Source organism: Corylus avellana, chromosome ca10 (assembly GCF_901000735.1).
Source record: "Corylus avellana chromosome ca10, CavTom2PMs-1.0".
In the NCBI taxonomy this organism is placed as follows: Eukaryota; Viridiplantae; Streptophyta; class Magnoliopsida; order Fagales; family Betulaceae; genus Corylus; species Corylus avellana.
This window is the reverse complement of record NC_081550.1, coordinates 16378099-16400076: the sequence shown is the minus strand read 5'-3', so window position 1 is coordinate 16400076 and position 21978 is coordinate 16378099. Positions and strand designations below refer to the sequence as shown.

Genomic DNA, 21978 nt, shown 5'->3' with positions numbered 1-21978 from the left:
AAGGGAAAAACAGTTCAGAATGGTTGGAAAATAAGCCAAATAGAGACAGGATATCTGAAATCCAAACTGATAAGATGGAAAACTTCTAAAATTCATTTACTTCGGCGCCAGAAAATAGCAGACAAAATGATTAAGAACAATCACAATCAGATAAAACTTCTGCAGGCAAACAACTTTCACATTTTAAGGCTTAGTTTCTTTAAACTATTTTCCAAACAACAGCCTATCACATTGGACGTGCATTTAGACAAAGAGCTTGGAGCATTGTTTTTTTCCAACTAAAAAGCAAATTGATAAAGAGACCTCAATTGACTGGCAGAAGCATTGCAGCTAAAAAGACATAAATGGGAGAAGCAATTCATGCAAAATGTATGACAAAATGGTGGAGATCGAAAAATTTATTTACAATTTCACCTTGCCATCACGGGAAGAAGTCACTATTCTCCTATCATCAGTGAATGGCATAATTCTGGTCTGGAATATGTTCTCCAAGTGGCCAGAAGCATATGAGAACCGAACAGCTTAGTTTTAGTTGCCCAATTCCAAAATATAACTTCTTTGTCATCAGAACCCGATACGAGGAGGTCACCAGTGGAGTTGAATTCTAGATCGTTTACACAACCTCTATGACCATTTAACTTCCCATAAAGATTTAGTTGCTTTACAAGGACCTGCACCGATAAGCAAACTCATGTAAAGGCAAATCAACCATCATAATGGTACATACCAGTCTTTCTACATAGAAGACTATGACATGAAGGATGGATGAAGATGATTACCTCTCAATTGACTCAAAAATCAGATGTTAACAGAAAAAATAAGATTAGTATACAATATTCCCCACGGAACAAAATTCAAAAAAAAATAAAATAATAAGGAAATATGGAAACAAAATTCCAGATTTTAACAACATAAACTTCAAAACAAATTACTTATGATTTTAAAATATTGTATTCCTCACGTCCCTCAATAATTAATATAATTATAAAAGATATGTTAAGTAAGTCTTCTCATATTATCACACCCTTTGAATCAAGAAATATGGCTTAACATTTCTCCTTTGAAAATGTAACTCTTCCATGGTTTCTTAAAAAGATACTAAATTTACTAAGTCTTAATCTGTACACCGATTGGTTTTATCAAGCTACAGTTGCGGTGCTCTTCACATAACCTAATAACAGTAGAATTAAAGCATAGAAAGAAGCATCAACAGTAGCACCGTTGTCAATCGATTACTATATATGGGGGAAATAAAGAAGAAGAGGACCAAGAATTGAAAACCTCAGAAGCAGAGAGTCGGCGAGCGAAGCATCTGGGTCGAGTGAAACCCATCTCTCTCCTGCAAATCTCTGCAAACCCATCCTGGATCAGCTTATTCCGATTCTCCATTTTTTGGCAGAATTGTCACGCTATGCATTCAGAGCTTCAAAACTTTTGGCGGAGGATCTCTAGTGACTGATAAATTCAAGGTCGAGGAATGAGATTGTTGTTGTATTTGCCATTTTGGAACGTCAATGGAATCCAATTAATTTTATGTCTTCTGCAATTCCCAAAAAATACTTGAGAGTAAAACAAAAGGTCGGATTTTAAATGAAATCCAAAAAATGTATTGTTTCTTTAAATGCTTCCAACGATTAGCTATATTTTTATTTATATTATTTAAATGTTATTTTTTTATTTTTTATAAGGATTATATTTTTCTAAATACCCTATTTTTCAGAGAAAAAAGAAATGTGAAGAGAAAAATAATAAAAAAGAATTTTGGAAAAAGAGGGATGTAGAAGTAAAATTCCAGGAGAAAATTTTAGAAAAAGAGAGGACAGGTGAGAAATAATAAAAAAAATAAAATAGTTCATGAGAAAAGTGCCGCTACATGTAGCATTTTTTTTTGCTAATCTAATAAAATATCTATTTTGCATTATTTTTTGCTAATCCAATTTGGGCGGGTTTTTTACAAATCTAATTAGCTACTTTAGATAAAAGTACAATTTGGCTTCTCCATTGGAAATGCTCTTCGTTTTTAAAAAATTGTGATTTGAAAAGGTTTTATAATGGTACATTTTAAAAAAAAAACATAATTTTAAAGGTTAAACTGCAATTTTAACAAATATTTAATTACTTTTTTTTAAATCATGTTTTCAAATAATATGTTTTAAAATCGTTTTTTTTTTAATAGCACGTTTCAAAATTTAGAACCCAAATAGACCCTAACTCTTTTACAAGTTACAACCGGCTTATTTGTGTCACTTCAATCACAAATAATAATAATAATAATAATAATAATAATACCTCCAATCACATGATGACACATGTAAACAGATAAAAAAGTTATAGGTCTAACATCTTTCAATTATACATATGTGACTTTTTTCTCGGACAACCTTTAGTGAATATTGAGTCACCCTACACTTATATAGTTATATAACTTATATACCCTCCCAAAAGGGGTGAGCAAATCCCTCTCAATTTTGCCAACCAATAAGGATAATGGGTGAATTTTTTTCCTATTGCCTCGGCGTGAGCAGAAAGGGTTTAAAAAATCTAAAATTCAATGTATTAAATTAATATTTTTCCTTAAAGCATGTAATTTTTATATGATTTTTTTTTTTAATAGAACATGTATTTTTTAATCATATGCTCTAAAAATGAATATAAGTTTAACAATTTGAAAGAAAACTTTGTCCAGTAAATCCAATGGTTTCTAGGTCATTAAGTTTTATAAAAGTATTCGACCAATTTTTTATAAAACTAATTATGATCGTAGTCCATCGTTATTTTACAAGGATGAGAGAGAGAGAGAGAGAGAGAACCATCTACAAAGGAAAAGATGTCATCCACCGAGAAAAGTAGTAAAAGTCTGGAGCTCAATGAGTTATAGAAAGAAATTTGGTGGGTCAAGAGATTATTCAAATGTTTCAAGCCATCAAATTCTAGGGTTTTTATTGGTTTTTTTTTTAAAAAAAAAAAAAAAAATCCTTTTTATCCCAAGAACATTTTAGATTTTGGGATTATTTCAATGAAAATTTCTGAACTTCCACTCGATTTGATAAACCTCCTCAAACTTCAAAATCTCTCAATTTAGTCTCCTGAATTTTCAATTGCTATTAATTTGGATCCATCCGTCAGATTTTAAACGTTAAATGATGTTTATACCCCTAGCTTTTTTATAAAATTCCAATTTTAGCCTTAATTTCAAAACTTTTATTTATTTATTTATTTTTTAAAAAAAAAAAAACGAAACAAAAATCAAGAATATTTTTGTCTTTTTTGGTATTTCTAACGGCTAAATTTAACATAGAAGTTCAAATTGAGAACAATTAAAAGTTTAAGAAACTAAATTATAAGATTTTGAAGTTCAAGGAGGATTTGTCAAATCGAATAGAAATTCAGAGAGTTTTCAATAAAGTTATCCCTTAGATTTTAGATGCCACATGTAAATGTCCAAATTTAAGATGACTTTATTTAAAAAAACGAAGCCCTTCTTATCACGAGATTAAAGTTGAGACCACAGTTATGATTGATCGGCAGAAGATGGTAATATCCTTCAATATCAAGCTGGTTGAGACGCTGATGGAATTAACTTGGAATTCTCTAAGTAACACACCCTTACAAAAATGGAACACTGTAGAACTTTGATTAGCCATTAAATAATAATAATAATAATAAATTACAAAAAAAAAAAAAAAAAAAGGGCCCAATTCCTAGTAAAACCCACACAAGCTTTTGTACGTGTGTAAAATTTTGTATCCAGAAATGCTACATGTATTACCCAGCTCCTCTTTACAAAAACGCTTCTCCCTCAACCCCCCACCCACCCCACAAAAAAATAAATAATCTTGTTATTTGAAAAAAGAAGAGAGAACGCATAATTTATCTCTTCAAGGTAAGGTTACCCCTTTATACCCAATACATCAAAAAGAATAGGAGCCAGGATTTATATATATTTCTACGTCAAAATTGAGCAGTGTGGAAAAGCAAAGCAGCAGCGCCAATTCTTTGCCTGCCTCTGTCTCTCTCTCGTTCTATACTATATTTCTTTCTTTCTGGAAACTGAAGCCAGTTTCATATATGAGTGAGTGGGTGGACTAATCCTCATCCTCAGTCAAGGAGGCAAAAGAGAAAGGTTTGAACTTGTAGCCATCGCCCTGATAGAACTTGTTTTGAAATTCCACCCAATGAAGACGCAGGGAATGAAGAAAAGCACTCAGAGACTCCATCATGAGCAGTATAAAGGCAGTTGCAAAGGCAAAAACTGTTAGCCCCACTAACCGGATGACGAGGTTGTCGTACCTGTGTCATAACCATATCCTTAAAAGTAACATCACTGATAAAAAGAACAAGTAACACTAGTTGTGCCAAGGACAATAGATGGGTATGCAAGTTGTTCAACATGAATGTTAACATGAAAATGTTGTGGATCAATTAGATGCTATAAAGTAACTTGTATAGGAATTTTGAAGCTCTGTCCATTTCAGCAAAGACATAAATCAACAAATCCAAAACTACCTTAAACTATACAACAAGGTATTGGTTTAAGTTATTCAATCAATCCTAAAACGAAATGAAACCTGTACTGAGGCTACCATTTTGTCTACGCCATATTTCGTATTTTACATGTGGCCTGAGTAAACCGGGAGACTGATTTGCAATATAATCATGCAATAGCTCAAGGGTTGTAATTAGTCGGAGGAAATGAGTACAATCAGGGACATAGCAAAAAAACTAAATGTTGGAGACCATGTAGACCTGAAACTCCCTTATCCCATGAATTGCGCATAACCCGCCAGGCAAAGCCCCCAAAAATATAAATTTTAGCTACATGGGATATGCGTATATACTATGTCGAATTAGCATAGTATACAATAAAGAATTAGCACAGTATAAGTGAGTCTAATGAAGGATTAGCATGTGTGTATATAATAAAGAGAAAAGCAAAAGAATAGTGTGTTATGCAACAGTATTAAGACTTGAAACTCACCCCCAGGCAAGGAGAAGAACTTTCTCATAGAAAACAGTTGACAATTCCGAGTGGGCTAAGCTGTAATAGCAGTAACAGACATCAGTTACACAATTGTAGTTATAGAGAAGAAAGAAACTAATGAAGATGTGAGGAAAATCATGGCTGCACCTTAAAGCCCAAAGTCGAAGATATGATGCCGTATTTGAAACTGCACCCAGAACAAACTCTATGGAGTGTATCATTTGGTGCACAAAGACCTCACTGAAATTAAAATCCTCATGATGTTGCCTAGCAGAATCGGGTTCCACCTCAAGATCCATCTCAGATGTACCAAGCATCCCATAGGTCCGACCTTGAAATCTCTGGCAATGTCATCAATAAAACTCATTATGTAATCTCTCCTTAATTACAGCTATTGTCTACACATACGAGTTAAAACTAGAATAAATATTGTAACATGCTTCAAATTTTTGAATTTGTATTTTGATGATTGTAATTTTCTTTACTGAATTGAATTGGAAATAACAAGTATCAACACTAACCCTAATTGTCTATCTAGCACTGCTCCTCCCAATTACCACTCTCTCATTAAAGTGAGAGGCATGTTAACTTACACCTGGCGTAAAATAAGCTATTCTTACAGCCCCTCAACAATTTATCAATTCACATACCGCCATAACTTAAAATAAGTACTTGTCTCATACTTATCATGCACAATATTAAACCAAGCAAAGAGAAGCGCTGGCCTAACCATATAGAGCTCCAAAATCAGAATCTCATGTACGACTTACGAGTTCGTGGACAAATGTCAATTCATATCCTACATGTATGATACTGAGCACGCGATGAGCGTGATATAGGTATCTAATACAAAAGCGGGGGATGAAGTAGGCCCAATAGTTGCAGGATGCAAGAACAACTTCCTTTTACATCAGAGAAATGAGCTCCAAAATCAGAATGACATACGAGCTCCTGGACAAATGTCTGTTAAATACTGGATGAAACAATTATAGGTACCTAACCCAAGAGTAGGCGAAAAAATAGACCCAAAGGTTGAGGGATGTAAGAACAACTTCTTTTACATCAGAGCAATGAGATCATGAGTCATACAAGGGGACATAGATATTTCTAAACTTCTTTTAAACAAGCACAATAAAATAGATGAAAGGCAAGTAGACGATGATAGTACCTCCGTGTGAAGCCTCTTCAAAATAAAAGGTTTTGGAAAAAGCATCCAGGGAACTGCTATTATAGCCAAAAGCAACAAAATGATCTGCGATAATTAAGGATAAATTACAATATAGAAAAATGGTAAAATTAATTAAGCATACATAAACGCTTAGAAAAAATAAAGTGGAGATCATACCTGAAGAGGTCTTTGGCCCCAAAATAACTGATTCTCACCAAGATCCTCAGTGGGACTCAAAAACATGTAAATCATTACATGATAGAGGTCTGCCTGAGAACCAGTGCACCACTTTATGATAATGAGAAGTGAAAGATACCCGAAAAGGCTGTTAAGAAATATCAGCTGTGGCACAAACTGGTACCTATCAACAAGATGCAAAATAAGTTCCACGCTTGATTTCCCCTTGGAAGTTGCACAGATAGAGAGAGAGAGAGAGAGAGAGAGAGAGACAGGGGGGGTGGGATACAGGAGCAGGAAACGCACCTTATATCCAGCGAGCTGCCAAAGAAACGTGCATTGAAGTAACTTAATATGATTCCTAAGTTCATATGGGCCAAACCCAACAAAATAGACATCTTCATTTTCAGAGAATTCAAAAAGGGCAGCTCTGAACGACTTCCACGCCAACTGGGATCTACACCAAATGGGTATGGATCTTGGTATTTAACTAAGCCAGCACTGTATGCATCACTGAACAGAGGAACAAAAGTTGACCATAAAAAATCAGACAGCTGCATAACTAAATTCCTTTTGAAGAAAGAAATTCCAAACAGATGCACTCAAATAGGAATTTAATGCAGGCGATGCAGAGTAGATCAAGAATAAATTTGAGAACTAAGAACCTATATAAAGTTGAGAGGTGGGTATGAAGAGATAAAGGCAATGCAAAAGAATGCACATGCCTAATAACTAAATAAGAATATTTCAGAGTAAATCAAGAATATGAGAAAATTGAATTGTGAAAATTCTGAAAAGCATTCAATCTAGTTTTCTTATTAAACTTAATGATATCTAGAGAAGCTATCAAACTTAATAATCACTACCCAGTACCAAACTTAATGATATTTAACAATGCCCTTGTTAAGAATTAAATATCAGTGAAGTTGATGATCCGCGGTATTACAGCAATAGATAGATTAGAAAAACCCCAATCTCCCACTAAAAAAAAACCTATCTAAAAAAAACTCAAACTTTCTCTCAACAAGAGTCTCTCAACAACATTTGAAAGATGTCCAGATATAAGATTCAACACACTAATGCAACTCAGCACCATCTGGTTACAAGTTCCATGGCATCAAAGTCAACATCAAAAGACCCTACATTATGATGGTGCACACACCCTAGGCAGATACTGTATAATTGTTCGGTTTTCCACAATTTTTTCCATTCCTTTGTGTAGATAACCCAATATTGGCTCACTGTCAACAACATTGGCCTCTGCTTTACATGCCTGGGGTGTTGGGTTCAGGGGGAGGGTAGAGTTAAGGAGAAGGGGCGACAGGGAAGACTCAAGTATTTCCAGACCATGAGAACAGCACCATGTCATCACTGATGCGACTCCATTTACAAATGATTACATATATATTTATTAACAACACTCAAACCTAGGAGCACATCGACCAAGAAAAAACAAATTCTAACAGGCCATTTCTTACAAAATTAAGATGCAACCGCAACAACATTAAAAATTTAAAATTAAAAAAAAAAAAAAAATTCTGCCCAAGGATTGATCCTGAATATGAATAATACCAGATATATTTTGATTTAAGCAATCCAAAGGCTTAGACAAGATACCGATTTAAAAAAATGCATCAGTGGTACCAGATAATTTTGATTTATTTAGAGATTTGAGGAAGAGATAGATAACACATGCCTGCATGTAGTATCTCGGCATTTGTAAGCAGATCCACCAAATATGTGGTAAGGAACAGAGAAGAATTCATTGTAAATCAACCCACAATAAATTGAAAATAGTGACATCAAAAGAAGTATATAGCGCCCACCAAAGAGCATCTCCATAAAGCTTCCAAGTTTCTGCAGGAGGCATATATGAAAATTGGTACTAAGATTCACACGGTTAACAGAAGCATACAAAGTATATGACTACACTTTTTACACAAAAATTGTATATCCCGAAAATAATATGACCACATAATTACTTCAAGTATTAGGTTCCTCTCAAACAAGAGCTACCACCCATCAAAGGAGGAGAGGGTTAAAAGTTGTTCAGTAATTCAACTTCCCCACAAATGTAGTAGTGTTCCTCCTCCTGCTACCATCAATTTACATATTATCATTTTTAGCTTATCAAAATATACATGGATATACATATTAATTTGCATGCTGCATCTCTCTGCTAAATCTTCCCAGCATCATAAATCAAGGCACAACTAAATCCACCTCAAAATATTAAATCTCAGCCACCAAAGCCATTGTCTCGGTGCTGCTTAGTTATAACAACCCATGTGACAAACATTTTACATACTCTTACCAACTGGAGTAGTACCACTGGTAATGGTGATCTGGTGGAGGCTATGACTGTCATAGCTGGGGTTGTAGCATATTTTTAGCATTATATGGTGAAAATATGACCTGTTATATTCTTATCAGCCTCAATAATCCTTCACTTGTAATACAGAAAGATTACATAATGCGAGATCTTGAATAAGTTCCCTTTCATTGGAGGAGGAAACTAATTCACCTACATAGCCAAGATAGTTACTTTGAAAGAACACATTCTGTTTAAACTCATCAGAGAGCATACCTGTGCACTAAGCTTACTTTCACGAGCTATAAGAACTAATGCTCCCAGCAACAAGCATATTCCATGACCCCAATCTCCAAACATTACAGCAAAAAGAAATGGAAACGTAATAACAGTGTAAACAGCAGGATTTGCTTCCTGATATCTTGCAACACTGCCAAACAAATTGTTTTATTAAGTCTCTGATCAAAATGGGAAAAGACCTCCATATAAATGATAGCAGCATAATTTTAACTCTTTTTTTCCCCTTGATAAGTAGGATATTTGGCTCACCCATATGCATCAACAATTTCCTGAAATGCATTTGTAAATTTGTTGGTTCGGAAATATGTAGGAGGTGATTCCACAGCATCCATCAAATGAAAAATTACGCCCACTTGTGAATTGCTATCAATTGTTGCACGTTGCAGTGCAGCTTGAATCTGTTGAATCATTTCAAAAAAAATGGAAGTAACTGTAAGCTTGTAAAAGTCTTCAATAAATAAAAACTTACGAAACGGGAGCGCATATATTTAACCAAAAAAAATCAATACAGCAAGAGCAAAACGAGTTACCTGAGTTTTTGCAAAGATAGGACACCAGCCCTCTCCAACAAGACATTTTTTTGTAACATCGAAATTTAGCATGTTCAGTGTGTCATAGACAGCTTTCTCCATTCTTACCTGGGAAAGAAGGGGATGCATGAAATGGTTATTAGTATCACAAAAATGCTAAATTCACTCATGCAATGACCACATGTGAGATCAAAAATTACATAAAAGTGGAAATGACAGTAAACAAGACATACAGTCTGAGTCTTACCATGTTGGTCCATTTAGCCAGGTGGATACTCACAGAAGTAAGAGCCTTATTTCGGTGACGGATCCCAGCATCCAAAGTGGCCTCTAATTCAGCAAGACGTGATGAAACCTGTAACCAACATAAGCAATGTTAGGTGATAGGGTAACCGCAAACTTGAGTGTGATCATTAACTTCTAAATACTCCTGAATAATATTATCGAATAAAAATTCAAGAGTCCGGGCATCCTTAAAAATAGCAAATCATTTTCATGAGGGTATACTCAAATGAAAGTGAAGAGGAATGAGAAGTCCTCATTGGTGAAGAAACAACAAGCATGTCACTGTGAGCTGTTAATTTTCTTCTAATACACGGAAAGATAGAGTCAATGTCCCATCAGAATACTTACTTCTCTAGTTATTTGCCTCTGCTTAGTTATGTCTTCAGGAACAGGGTAGCAATTTGCCCCAAACGCTTCACAAATTTTAAGAATCTTTGCTTTTGCCTGCTCACCAGAAAAAAAGACTACAAATGCTGTTTTCTCAACCTGCAAAGGTCAACTCATAGAAATTAGTACGGCTGCACAAGATGATTCAATCACTTTTTTCTAAAAGGAACAAAATCAACCAGCTCATGTAAAAAGGGACACATATGAAGAAAGCCAAGTACTAAGAAGTGGAATGACATTTTTTGCAGATAACAGAATCAAGGGGAACAACAATTTTCAAAACAATCATCAGTATTGAGAAGGAAAATAACCATTTCATATGATACAGGATCCATGATCTCTTCATCAGCCGGTGCCTGATTGAAAAGCAAATTACCCCTCGTAGCACGAAACAACATCCTTTCAAATCTAAGAGCTTTGGATTTACATATAATCCCACTAATAAATCTCAAACCAGATTGGTCTGATCGTCCAGGTCTCATCTCCTGCAAAATGAATAATAATCTATGATAAATGCAACCATAGTAATTGCTTCTACACTTTAAAACAGATCAAGTGTTATAAGTCATAATGAACATGTACCTGCTCAAGAAGCGATGCTGTCTCAACATAGTCATTATTTGAGTATACATTCTCATTTAATTCTCTTTCTGAAACTGCATGACTACCGCTTGATACAAGAAAGCCTCCTGCCTAAAATTGCCCCATAAAATCCATATATAAGAAGACATAGGAAAAAGGCATTTGAGATTAGATTTCAAATGTAAAAGTCGTAAATTATAACTTCTCAAAAAGATGACTTTAATATATGGGGGAGGTTACATAAACCAGTAAATAAAATAGAATACTAGATGGAGGATAGAAAAGAGATTCTACATCATAGTACTAGTACATGACCAGTAGAACAATGAAATTAAACAACACCCTATTCTTAAGAAGAATGCTTGTAAATAAGCACTACTGCATCATGTAAACATCTAATCCAACAAGAATATTCCAAAAGTAGCCGTTGCAAAAAATGAATTGACAGAAAAAAACTTACACTAAATAATGGCAGGATTTCTCCCACTATAAACCTCTTTTGTGGCTGCAAATTTTTTTCGAAGAAGTGTGGTTGGGAAATATTATTGTTCAGATAATAAACAGATAGGCCACTGGGCCATGTAGCCTAGTGGGGTCTGCAATACCCAATAAATGATGTCAAGGGATTGGGTCTTTGTCTGGAAAAAATAGGGTTGGAGATAGAGTGGCAAAGGCCAGGCTACAGTCAACTTAGGCAAACCACAGTGGACAGGATCCCCAAGCACATAACTACTACAGGGCAGAACTACACACAAGGTTGGGGGGCAGTAGCCCCACCCACCCCTGCCCACCCCCAATTTTAAAATTCCCAAAAATTATACGTTTTTATGAGATAACCCCTCTAAAATTAATTTTTTATTCCCCCACCCACCCCTACCTAAAATTCTAGTTCTCGCTAAATATACTTCTTTTTTTATAAGTAGTTCTAGCTAAATATATGCGTACACAATATATATATATATATAGGCCAATAAATTTACCTTTTGCAATACTATCTTGAACTCCAGGAGCTCATTATACGATTGTCGAAGTTTCTCACTATTAGCATTCATTTCAATTAGCTCATTCTCATGCTCAGCAAGTTGTATCTGGAACCAAGAGAAAGAACATATAATACACATCATTAGATTCCAGCACAATTCATACCCCACATTAAGCAGCACTTGTCAGTGCCTCTGCTAACAATAACTTACAGCTTCATGTTCTGACTGACACCATAAAAGATCAAAGGCCAAGCTAGGAATTAAAAACACTTCTCAGTAGAACAAGAGCAGTAATAACCTCTAATTCCTCCAGCTCAATATCTGGTTGCATAACAGGACGAATGGAAGAGAGTAGACCAGCTTTGCTGATTTGATCTTTAAAGAATCGTAGCTTTCTTGACATCTCTGCACATCGCTTCACCTGTGAAAAAGCTCGATCATTCTCAACTGTAGAAAATAAAACTAGTAATAATATCCAAATTGCAAGGCTTTTTTATTGAAATGTGTCGATTACTTATAAAAGAAAAAAAAAGTATATCCAGATTGCAATGACTTGAACAAATTCAATAATATTACTATGTTGCATACATCACTTCCGGGCGTACAGATTCCAGAGAGCAAGAAGGCTAATAGAAGCCTCTTTCCAAAGGTACATTTTAGGCTTTTATCTTAGTTTGCGTTTGGATTTGAGAATTTAAAAATCAAGGGATTAAAAGAACAAATGCTAGCATAAATTGCTCATATCAATTATAACAAAAAATGATGGATTTGAGATTTACGGATAGTAAGAAAAAAAAGGGAGGTGTTCCTATTATTTTCTTTCTTTTTTGTAAGTAATTGGCAATAAGGGGAGTGGTTTTCCCTTTTCATTTTTCTCCTTTTAGGTTGAGTCTGGAGCAAAATCAAAGTAGAAACTTTCATACAAAAGCTGATGGCACAGTCATCACCATAATCATTGGATGAAGACACCATCACAGTTGTGATTAGGTGTTTTCATTGTGGTTGCCGGAAATATTTGTGCCTTATGGTGGTGGAATCACCACATGTAGTGGTGTTGCAGTGATTTTCCACTGACATGCAGTAGCTTGTAGTTGTAGCTTTGATGTCCTTTGTCAATGTTGTAATCTTTGGTCGCCTTTGTAGTTGTTGTCATAAATGCCAGTGACAAAATCAGGTTATTGCCGGCACATCTCCAACGAGATTTGAAGAACACTGGTGTTTGGTTGCAGCTGTATCCTGTCACCATCTAGGATGAGGATAACCTCAATGCAGTTTAATCTCTTATCCTGGAATACCTTTATTCCACTCACTCTTGGACCGAGTCTAAGCCCAAGCCCGTACCCATATTTAAATATGAACTGCCGTCCAACCTAATCAAATACATTCCAGCCCAAAAGACCCACCCAAACACCAACCCATTCAGGTCTGGTCCAATCACCTCAAGTCGAGCCCGATCAACTAGGTCATGCCGGGCACCAAAACCCAAACCCCTTTTTTCAAGCCCAAACCTGTATCCAAACTGGATCGACCTAACTCAGAGTTGACCCCAATGGAATCGTTTTCAATCAATATTGGTGTTTTCCAGTGATCTTCAGCCGGTATTGATATTTGCCGGTGAGCTGTGGCCAATTTCTCCAGCATATTAGACCGGAATCCGTATTTTCCAACAAGCCTCCGCTGGTTTTGGTGTTTCCGACGGCAGTTCAGCCAGTTTGGAGGTCTCTGGCAACATTTTGGCCAGTTTGATGATTTCTAGCACTGGTTTGGTGGTTCCTAGCAACGTTTTGGTCAGTTTTGGTGGTTTCTCTGCCATGTTTAAGCCAGTTTCAGGTTTCCCAGCGATTTCCGGCCTTGTTTCAGCTTATTTTGGCCCGTTTCTGCTTGGTTTTCACCTATTCCGGCTAGTTTGGTACTGTTTAGGATTGTTTTGGCCTATTTGACTCTGGAGAGGTTCATATTCTGACTCTAGCCGATTTTATAGTTTTTCGGCCAGTACATCTTATTTTTTGGCCGATTTTGTCATTTTCAACCAATTCCAACCATTTTCCAGCCAATTCAGTGAATTCTTAGCTCGATTCTTGCATATTTTTACCTTCTTATAGATTTTTTTTATATAAGTAATCGAAATTTAAAAAAAAAAAAAACTAAAAGGTGCACCCATGTACATAGGAAGTATACAATAAAAACATATAACTAAAAAAAGATAGAAGATAAAATAAAAAAAAATAAATAAAGTCATGAAAACTAAAATATGAAAACAATCAAAAGCAGCCATCCAATAGAAAAGGATATTGAAGAAGAAGGCCTTTAACTCCACCATTCGACAAGTACAACAGCTTCCAACCGACCAAACAACGCTCAGTTTTTTCAATAATGCCATCCCAAATAGATTTGGCTTTAAAAGAAGCACCCAATGGAAGTCCTCGGTACTTTATAGGCAATGAGGAGACCCTGCATCCCAAGATCTCAGCCAAACCTTCTACATTACTGACATGACCAGCATGAACCAATTTTGACTTAGCTAAATTGATCTTCAAACCCGAGACAGCTTCAAAACATAAGAACAAACAATGCAAATGACAAAAGTGTTCTAGGTCAACCCCACAAAAAAATTAAGTGTCATCCACAAATAGAAGCTGAGAGATATGAATCTCACCATCATTCCTAGACCTCACAGACAAGCTAGACAAACCCCCACTCACGCAGTAGAGATCATCTTGCCCAAAACCTCCATAACAATGACATACACCAATGGAGACAAATGGACCCTATCTCAAGCGACAAGAGCTACTAAAAAAACATTGGGAGTTTTGTTAACCAAAACAAAAAAGCACACCAAGTAGATACAATGAGCTATCCATGTACACTATTTCCCCCAAAACTGCTCCTCCTCAGTATGTACAACAGAAAACCCCAATTAACATAATCATAAGCCTTTTCTATATCCAATTTGCAAAGCACACCCGGCTCCCTAGATCTGATTCTACTATCAAAACCATTCCTTAGCAATGAGAACGGGATCTAGAATCTGCCTTGCCCGGATGAATGCGTTTTGAGACTTGGAGATAATCTTCTCCAATACCATTTTCAACACGTTAGCTAGAACTTTGGCAATGATTTTGTAAATTCCACTCAATAGACTAATTGAATGAAAATCCTTAAGATCAACAGCTCCTAAAATCTTCAGAATGAGAGCAATGAATGTAGCATTTAGGCTCCTTTCAAACTTGCTTCTAGTGTGGAAGTCATGAAAGACCTTCATAATATCTTCTTTTAAAATATCCCAACAAGTTTGGAAGAACGCCATAGAGTAACCATCAGGGCCTAGGGCCTTGTCACTATTCATAACTTGCACCATCTCCAATACCTCCCCATCCTCAAATGCTCTCACCAACCAATTGGCATCAACCTTACCAATAGAATCAAAAGAAAGGTCGTCCAACTTAGGCTGCCAATTAATTGCTAGGCATACATATTACTATAAAATTACACAATGTGCTCACTGATCTCATCTTGATCGGTAGAAAGTGTGCCATCAACTAACAACAGAGATTCAATGGAGTTATTTCTATTAGAGTTGTCCATTCGGTGAAAAAAACTTTGTGCAATTGTCACCTCCCTTAACCACAAGGTCCATTGTGAGTTTAAGGCATGACTGAAAAGTTGGATTATTCCACAATGACCAAACCAGACATTTCTTATGCAGCCAATGTAGTGAGTTAATTCTTGGAGACTCCTAGAGTCCGACATTGGGATGTTGTTCCACGTATTGTTCGTAATCTTAAACAAGCTCTGAGTCTTGCTATATTGTATAAGCAAAATGGGCATATCAGGGTAGAAGGTTTCTTCATTGTCCCTCTTGTTGGGGGTTCCTTCACTTGGTCAATTTCTCATGATCCTCCTATGTGGTCAAGGATTGATCGCTTTCTTGTTTCCCCTGATATTTAAGCCTGCTTTCCGGGGGTTCTGCAAAAGAGGCTTCCACGCCTTTGTTCGGATCGCTTCCGTATTATTCTTGATCTGGGGGATGTGGTAAGGGGGAGAAGGCTGTTTAAATTCAAGAACATGTGGCTCAAAGTGGAAGGTCTTATGGCCCTAGTGAAACAGTGGTTGGACTCTTATGTGTTCCAAGGCACACCTAGCTTTGTTCTTGCTTGTAAGCTCAAGGCTTTGAAGATGAATTTGAAGACTTGGAATGAGGAGGTGTTTGACAATATAGGTAGGAATAAGAAGATCCTTCTTGAAGATCTTCGGGTGTTTGATATGCATGAAGAAAGTAGGGCCTTGGATGAGGATGAGTTATTGAGGAAGGCTAAGCTTGTTCGAGAGTTAGAGAGGTGTACTCTTATGGAGGAGGTGAGTTGGAGGTAGAAATCGAGGGTGATGTGGTTAAAAGGAGATAAATGCACTAAATTCTTTCACTCCATAGCCAACTCTAATAGAAGGCAAAATTCTATAGACACCCTTATGATTGGAGATAGCCCTTCTTCCATTCAGGAGGAGATCAATGAGCACATTATTGAGTTCTATCAAAAGCTCTTTTCTGAGCATTGCAGGTGGAGGCCTATAGTAGTCTTAGTAGATGGTATTTCCTTCGACTCCATTGCGGAGGTTGAGGCTAGTTGGTTGGAGAGAGACTTTGAAGAGGAAGAGGTAAGAAAGGTAGTGTCAAAGATGAATGGCAATAAGGCATTGGGCCTTGATGGGTTTTCTATGGCTTTTTTCCAAGCTTCCTGGGAGGTTCTTAGGGAGGATATTATGAAGGTGTTTAGGGATTTCCATGACGGAGGGATGTTTGAAAAGAGCCTCAATGCTACTTTCATTTCGCTCATTCCGAAGATTCCGGGTGCTATCGATCTCAAAGACTTCCGCCCGATTAGTCTTGTGGGGGGTATCTACAAGATCATTGCTAAGGTTTTAGCAAATAGGTTGAAGATAGTTTTGGATAAGATTATCTCCAAGTCCCAAAGTGCTTTCATCAAAGGTAGGCAAATTCTAGACCCTATTTTGATTTCTAATGAATGCCTTGATAGTAGGTTGAGATCTAGGAAGCCAGGGGTCATTTGCAAAATGGATCTTGAAAAAACTTATGATCATGTGAATTGGGATTTTTTATTGTACTTCCTTAGGAGGTGTGGTTTTGGGGGAGATGGTGCTCATGGATAGAACATTGCATCTCTTCGGTGCGGTTTTCAATTATGGTCAATGGCTCTCCTAATGGGTTCTTTAGTAGTTCCAAGGGCCTAAGACAAGGGGACCCCCTTTCTCCTTTGTTGTTTGTTTTGGTGATGGACGCTTTGAGCAGGATGATTACAGCAGTGGTTCATGGGAGGTTGTTAGAAGGTTTCAATGTCAGTAATACTACTTTCTCTCATCTTTTGTTTGCCAATGACATGATTTTTTGCAATGCTATGCCCGGCCAATTGCGTTATTTGCGGAGTGTGTTTTTGCTTTTTGAAGCTGCTTCCGGTTTGAAGGTTAACTTAGCTAAGTCAATGTTAATCCCGGTGGGGAATGTGGAGCAAATTGGAATGCTAGCCGGTATTTTAGGATGTGGGGCTGCTACTTTGCAATAAAGTACCTTGGTCTTCCATTGGGGGCCTCCTGTAAGGTCAAGCATATTTGGGATGGAGTTATTGAAAAACTAGAACATCGATTGGCCAATTGGAAAAGGATGTATTTGTCAAAGGGCGGTAGGGCCACCCTTTTTCAAGAGCACCTTTGCTAACCTGCCCACTTATTACTTATCTCTTTTTCCTATCCCGGTGAGTGTTGCTAAACACATCGAGAAGTACAACGCAATTTTTTATGGGGCGGGATAGGTAAAGAGTTCAAGTACCACTTGGTAAAATGGTCAAAGGTTTGCACTCCGATTAAGGAGGGAGGGCTGGGTATTAGAGATATAAAGGTGTTTAACCGCACTCTTTTAGAGAAATGGTTGTGGCGCTATGGAACGGAGAGAGATGCTTGGTAAAGAGTGGCGGTAGACTCGAAGTTCAAAACTTATGGGATGGGTGGTGTTCTGTCGAGCCTAGAGGAGCTTTTGGGGTGGGGTTGTGGAAGAATATCAAGAAAGGGTGGGATACTTTCCAAGGCTTTACGAGACTTGTGGTGAGGGATGGGACTCAGATTAGCTTTTGGCATGATTTGTGGTGTGGAGATACGGTTCTCAAGGTAGCTTTTCCAGTTTTATTTGGCATCACTTGTGCTAAGGAGGCCTCGGTTGCGGTTAATATAGAGGTATTGGGTGGTTCCAATCAGTGGACTGTGAGTTTTTCTAGAGAGGCACATAATTGGGAGGTGGAAGTTTTTGCCTCCTTTCTCCAAGTGTTGCATTCAGCTAGAGTGAGACGAGGGTGTGAAGATAGATTATGGTGGAGTTCTTCAAAAAGAGGCCTTTTCCAAGTTAAGTCTCTCTTCTACTCCTTAGCTTGCACCGAAGGAAGGAGATTCCCTTGGAAGAGTGTGTGGCAGACGGAGGCTCCTCCGAGGGTGATTTTCTTTGTGTGGTTGGCGGCTCTGGGCAAAATTCTGACCTTAGACAACCTCAGGAAGAGGCATGTTATTGTTATGAATAGATGTTGCATGTGTAAGAGAGGTGAGGAGACGGTAGACCCTCTTCTTCTTCATTGCGAGGTAGCTTCTGCTTTGTGGAGTACTATTTTTGGTCGTTTTGGGATGTCTTGGGTGATGCTTAGACGAGTTTCCGAGTCGTTTGCCAGTTGGAGGTTTGCTGGGAGGAGGGGGAGTGCTGCGGTTTGGAAGATGATGCATACTTGCCTTTTTTGGTGTTTATGGAGGAAAATGAATAATAGGTGCTTTGAGAACTTGGAAAGGTCCACGGAAGACATTTTATCCTCATGTTTTCATACTTTGTATCATTGGACTATAGCTTTTGTGTCCTCGTTGTCGATTAGCTTTGATGATTTCCTTGTTCGTTTTTCCCTTTCTAGTTAGGCGATCCCTGTTGTATACTCCCTGTGTATTTTGGGGCGCCTTATGCTTTTAATAAGACTGGTTACTACTTATCAAAAAAAAAAAAAAAAAAGGTTTCTTCATTGACGTAGATCGGGCAGGTTCGCCCTCAAATAGAAGATCTAACACATGGTGTTGTACATTCTAAAGGGGTAATCTAGGCACATGGAAAAGTAAGAAACAAACTATGATGGCATGATCTAGTTGCAGACTCAGAGTATAGAGCAATGACTCATACTGCAAGTGAACTAACATGGTTTGCAACATTTTCTTCAAGAAATGAGTCTCCCAACTCCTGCTCCTATTCCACTGTTCTGCAGTAATCAAGTTGCTCTGCACAATGCCTATAATCATGTGTTTCATGAAAGGGATTAAGCATGTTGAAGTTGACTCATTTCACTCGAGTGGAGATATATCTACGTAATTCGTGAAGTCAAAAAATCAACTCGCTAATGTGTTTACAAAGCCTTTGTCGTAATAAGTTTATTTGTTCCAAGCTATATAGGCGCCAACTTGAAGGGGAACGTAAGAAAGGAAGGGTACATGTGCTCCTATTCTACAAGAAGAGTGAGGTGCCCTTATTCTAGTTGTCCCTACAAGGTTCCCTTATTCTAATTGTCCCTAAGAGGTGCCCATATTCCAAAATCTTGTATGTTTGCCTATATATATCAATGAATTCTGAGGGCTAGTGATAGAAAACTGAGTCTCTCTTTTGTAATTCTCTATTTCATTAACAAAGGATTTTGCTCCAAGAAAAATAAGCATTGTGACTTTGAAATAACAGCTTACACCTGATTATTTTAAATCCACTATTAATAAGCCTTAAATCTATCCATGAATTTCATCAGTAAAATAAAATTTGCACTTCATACTTTATTCAAGCCATTTAAACTAAAAATTTAAATCCCACTCATTTTCTACAAATACTTCCATCCAAGTGAACCATTGCAAAAATCATTAGGAAAATATTTTTTTTATAGTAACAAAAAAGCACCCAAAAAAAAAAAAAAATTCTTAATGATTAGGAAAATCATTAGGAAAATAAAAAGATACAAAATCAATTTTTGAAGTTAAAATGGTTCTTCCTGCCAGTTCACCAGTGTAACATCAACAAGAAGCATGTAAAACTAGCACACGTTTTGGATCCTATTGACTGGAATTACCAAGCTGTAAATAAGACGCACTTACACTAAGATTTGGCTTCATCAGATGTCTCTAGAAGACCTACTTGTGTGACTAAACTAATGTTTTACACTTTTTGAGTTACCAACATGCACCACAACTGCTCGGGAAATATTTTAAAATCTAAAGCATGCAGATTTTAATAGTAGTTCTAATCAGTGATAAGCTGATACCTGATTAACAAATGTTCGCTGGAAAGGGCTTTTATCAGCATTTAACTGCCAAGAAAAAGAATATGAGAATGAGTATAATGATTAATAATTACATGAGTACACATAAATTTCTTCCAATATGAACACACCAATGATCCTAAAAGAAAATTCCCAAAATTTGTTCCACATGACTATGTATAGCAGGAAACAAAAGTTGTGAAAACAAAACCCATTGCTTCAACAATGTTTTTGCCAGTATCTCAAAGAGCATTTATCCCAATCAATGTGTACTTAACCCAATTTTAAGTTACCCAAAAATATGGATTTAAATGATAATCTTATATCAGAAAACGAAAACTTCAATTCTGTGTTACCAAGGGTATCATATAAGGCAGCCACTTAAATAATCAGGAAGTGTTTTATGGCAATCCTTAAGTCCATCGGGACATGTGTCAACCACCTTCAAGAAGTGCAATAGATGTCTCCATACCCACATCTCATAATTAAAATTAAGCTTGTTTCCATTCACTCGACAATGGCGATTTCAAATGCAATGAGATTAAGGGTGCGTTTGGGATTGCGATTTCGTAAGAATAGTCGGCATTTTTTTTTTTAAATATCGTGAAGACGATTTAAACAGCACTTAATTTAAAATAGAAAAAAAATCTGCGATTTCAATAAGCAGGGTAGGGCGTGCTTATTTGAAAAAAAGTACAAATTTAAACCAAAATCATGAATTCGCATAACAAATATTTAATAAAAAGGTATTTTTTAACATGTTTTATCAAAAGTCTTTAAGATTTTAAAAAGTAGCGATTTCAAAAACGCTATTTTTAAAATTGCACTTATTGAAACCGCAATCTCAAACGGACCCTAAGTCATTGTAACCTCCCATTGCCTTCAAGCAAACCCCGGATACTACTTATGCAACCCCAAAATAATACTACCTAGAATTCGTGCCTCTATTATCATAACTAGATCCAACAAAATACGAATTCCTAGAGAGAAATAATCTTCAATTCAGAACTTGCCTTCAAAATGCGCCGACCAATCAAATCAACATCATTGATATCCACTCAACAGTAAATTCAACTATATATATATTCAACTCTAAATTCCAAAATCCTGTTTGGTTTCTAAGAAAATGCAGTAAAGCAGAGTAACCAAACGACTCAACACCCGAACTGAACCAGAACGACGTAAACCATTGATTCTAAAATTAAATTTATTCCACGTTTCCTCAATTCTCTAAGCAACCAAAAAAAAAAACGTAAATGCCAATGCCAAATCTAACACAACTCTCAGAAGACCCAGTCGGATCTGAGTCAAAACTTACGTCTCGGAATTGGACGAGGCCGAGTTCGCCGAGGTATGAGAGGGCTCGGTGGGCGGACTCGACAGGGATGATGAGCTGCACGAGGGTCATCTTCTCGGAGCGCATCAGATCCATGGATGGCCAGTTGTCTATGAACCTCTCCATAATCCCTTCAATTTTGTATTTCCCGGGAACCAAACAGAAACTACTTGTTATTTGGAATCTGATTCCAGATCTGAAGCCGTCCCTTTCTCTTGTCTATGTTGCCCTGTGTCTGCGTATGGTGTGCGAGTATGTGTTTGGTCGTGTTTATTTGGAGAACTTCGGTTTCAGTCTTCCCTGGGCAACTGCCACAGATTCGGAAAATTCCATTACTTTTACGGCATTCTCCACTTGCCCCTTCAACTTGATGGAACTTCGACAAATAACGCTTTTTGTTTATGAAAGACTTTTTTTAATAATAATTAATAAAACCAAATAGAGGGGGTTAGACTTACAAATAAATTTTACAGAAAAAATTTGGAATAATATGGTTGAATATAAAATAAGTTCAAATTTTGAAAAATTTAATCATATTATGTCTTATCAATTTGTAAAAATTTTTCTGTAAAATTTATTTGTAAGCCTAGCATATCTCAAAACAAATTGAC

At 36.7% G+C, this 21978-nt stretch overlaps 2 protein-coding genes across 2 annotated transcripts; both read right to left on the bottom strand.

Moving 5' to 3' along the window:
• Nucleotides 1-437: 437 nt before the first annotated feature.
• LOC132163030 (uncharacterized) lies at nt 438-1559 on the bottom strand. The gene is made up of 2 exons (XM_059573232.1): nt 1282-1559; nt 438-671 (listed from the first exon to the last, which is right to left on the bottom strand). Exons 1-2 carry the CDS (start codon nt 1387-1389, stop codon nt 438-440), a joined length of 342 nt encoding a protein of 113 aa, XP_059429215.1. The 5' UTR covers nt 1390-1559.
• Nucleotides 1560-3697: 2138 nt separating this feature from the next.
• On the bottom strand, nt 3698-21728 carry LOC132163935 (V-type proton ATPase subunit a1). The gene is made up of 18 exons (XM_059574317.1): nt 21350-21728; nt 20035-20079; nt 12003-12125; nt 11702-11809; nt 10722-10832; nt 10451-10624; nt 10101-10238; nt 9715-9822; nt 9468-9575; nt 9187-9335; nt 8914-9067; nt 8023-8183; nt 6633-6839; nt 6327-6510; nt 6150-6233; nt 5129-5322; nt 4979-5038; nt 3698-4290 (listed from the first exon to the last, which is right to left on the bottom strand). Exons 1-18 carry the CDS (start codon nt 21491-21493, stop codon nt 4086-4088), a joined length of 2457 nt encoding a protein of 818 aa, XP_059430300.1. The 5' UTR covers nt 21494-21728; the 3' UTR covers nt 3698-4085.
• Nucleotides 21729-21978: the final 250 nt, after the last annotated feature.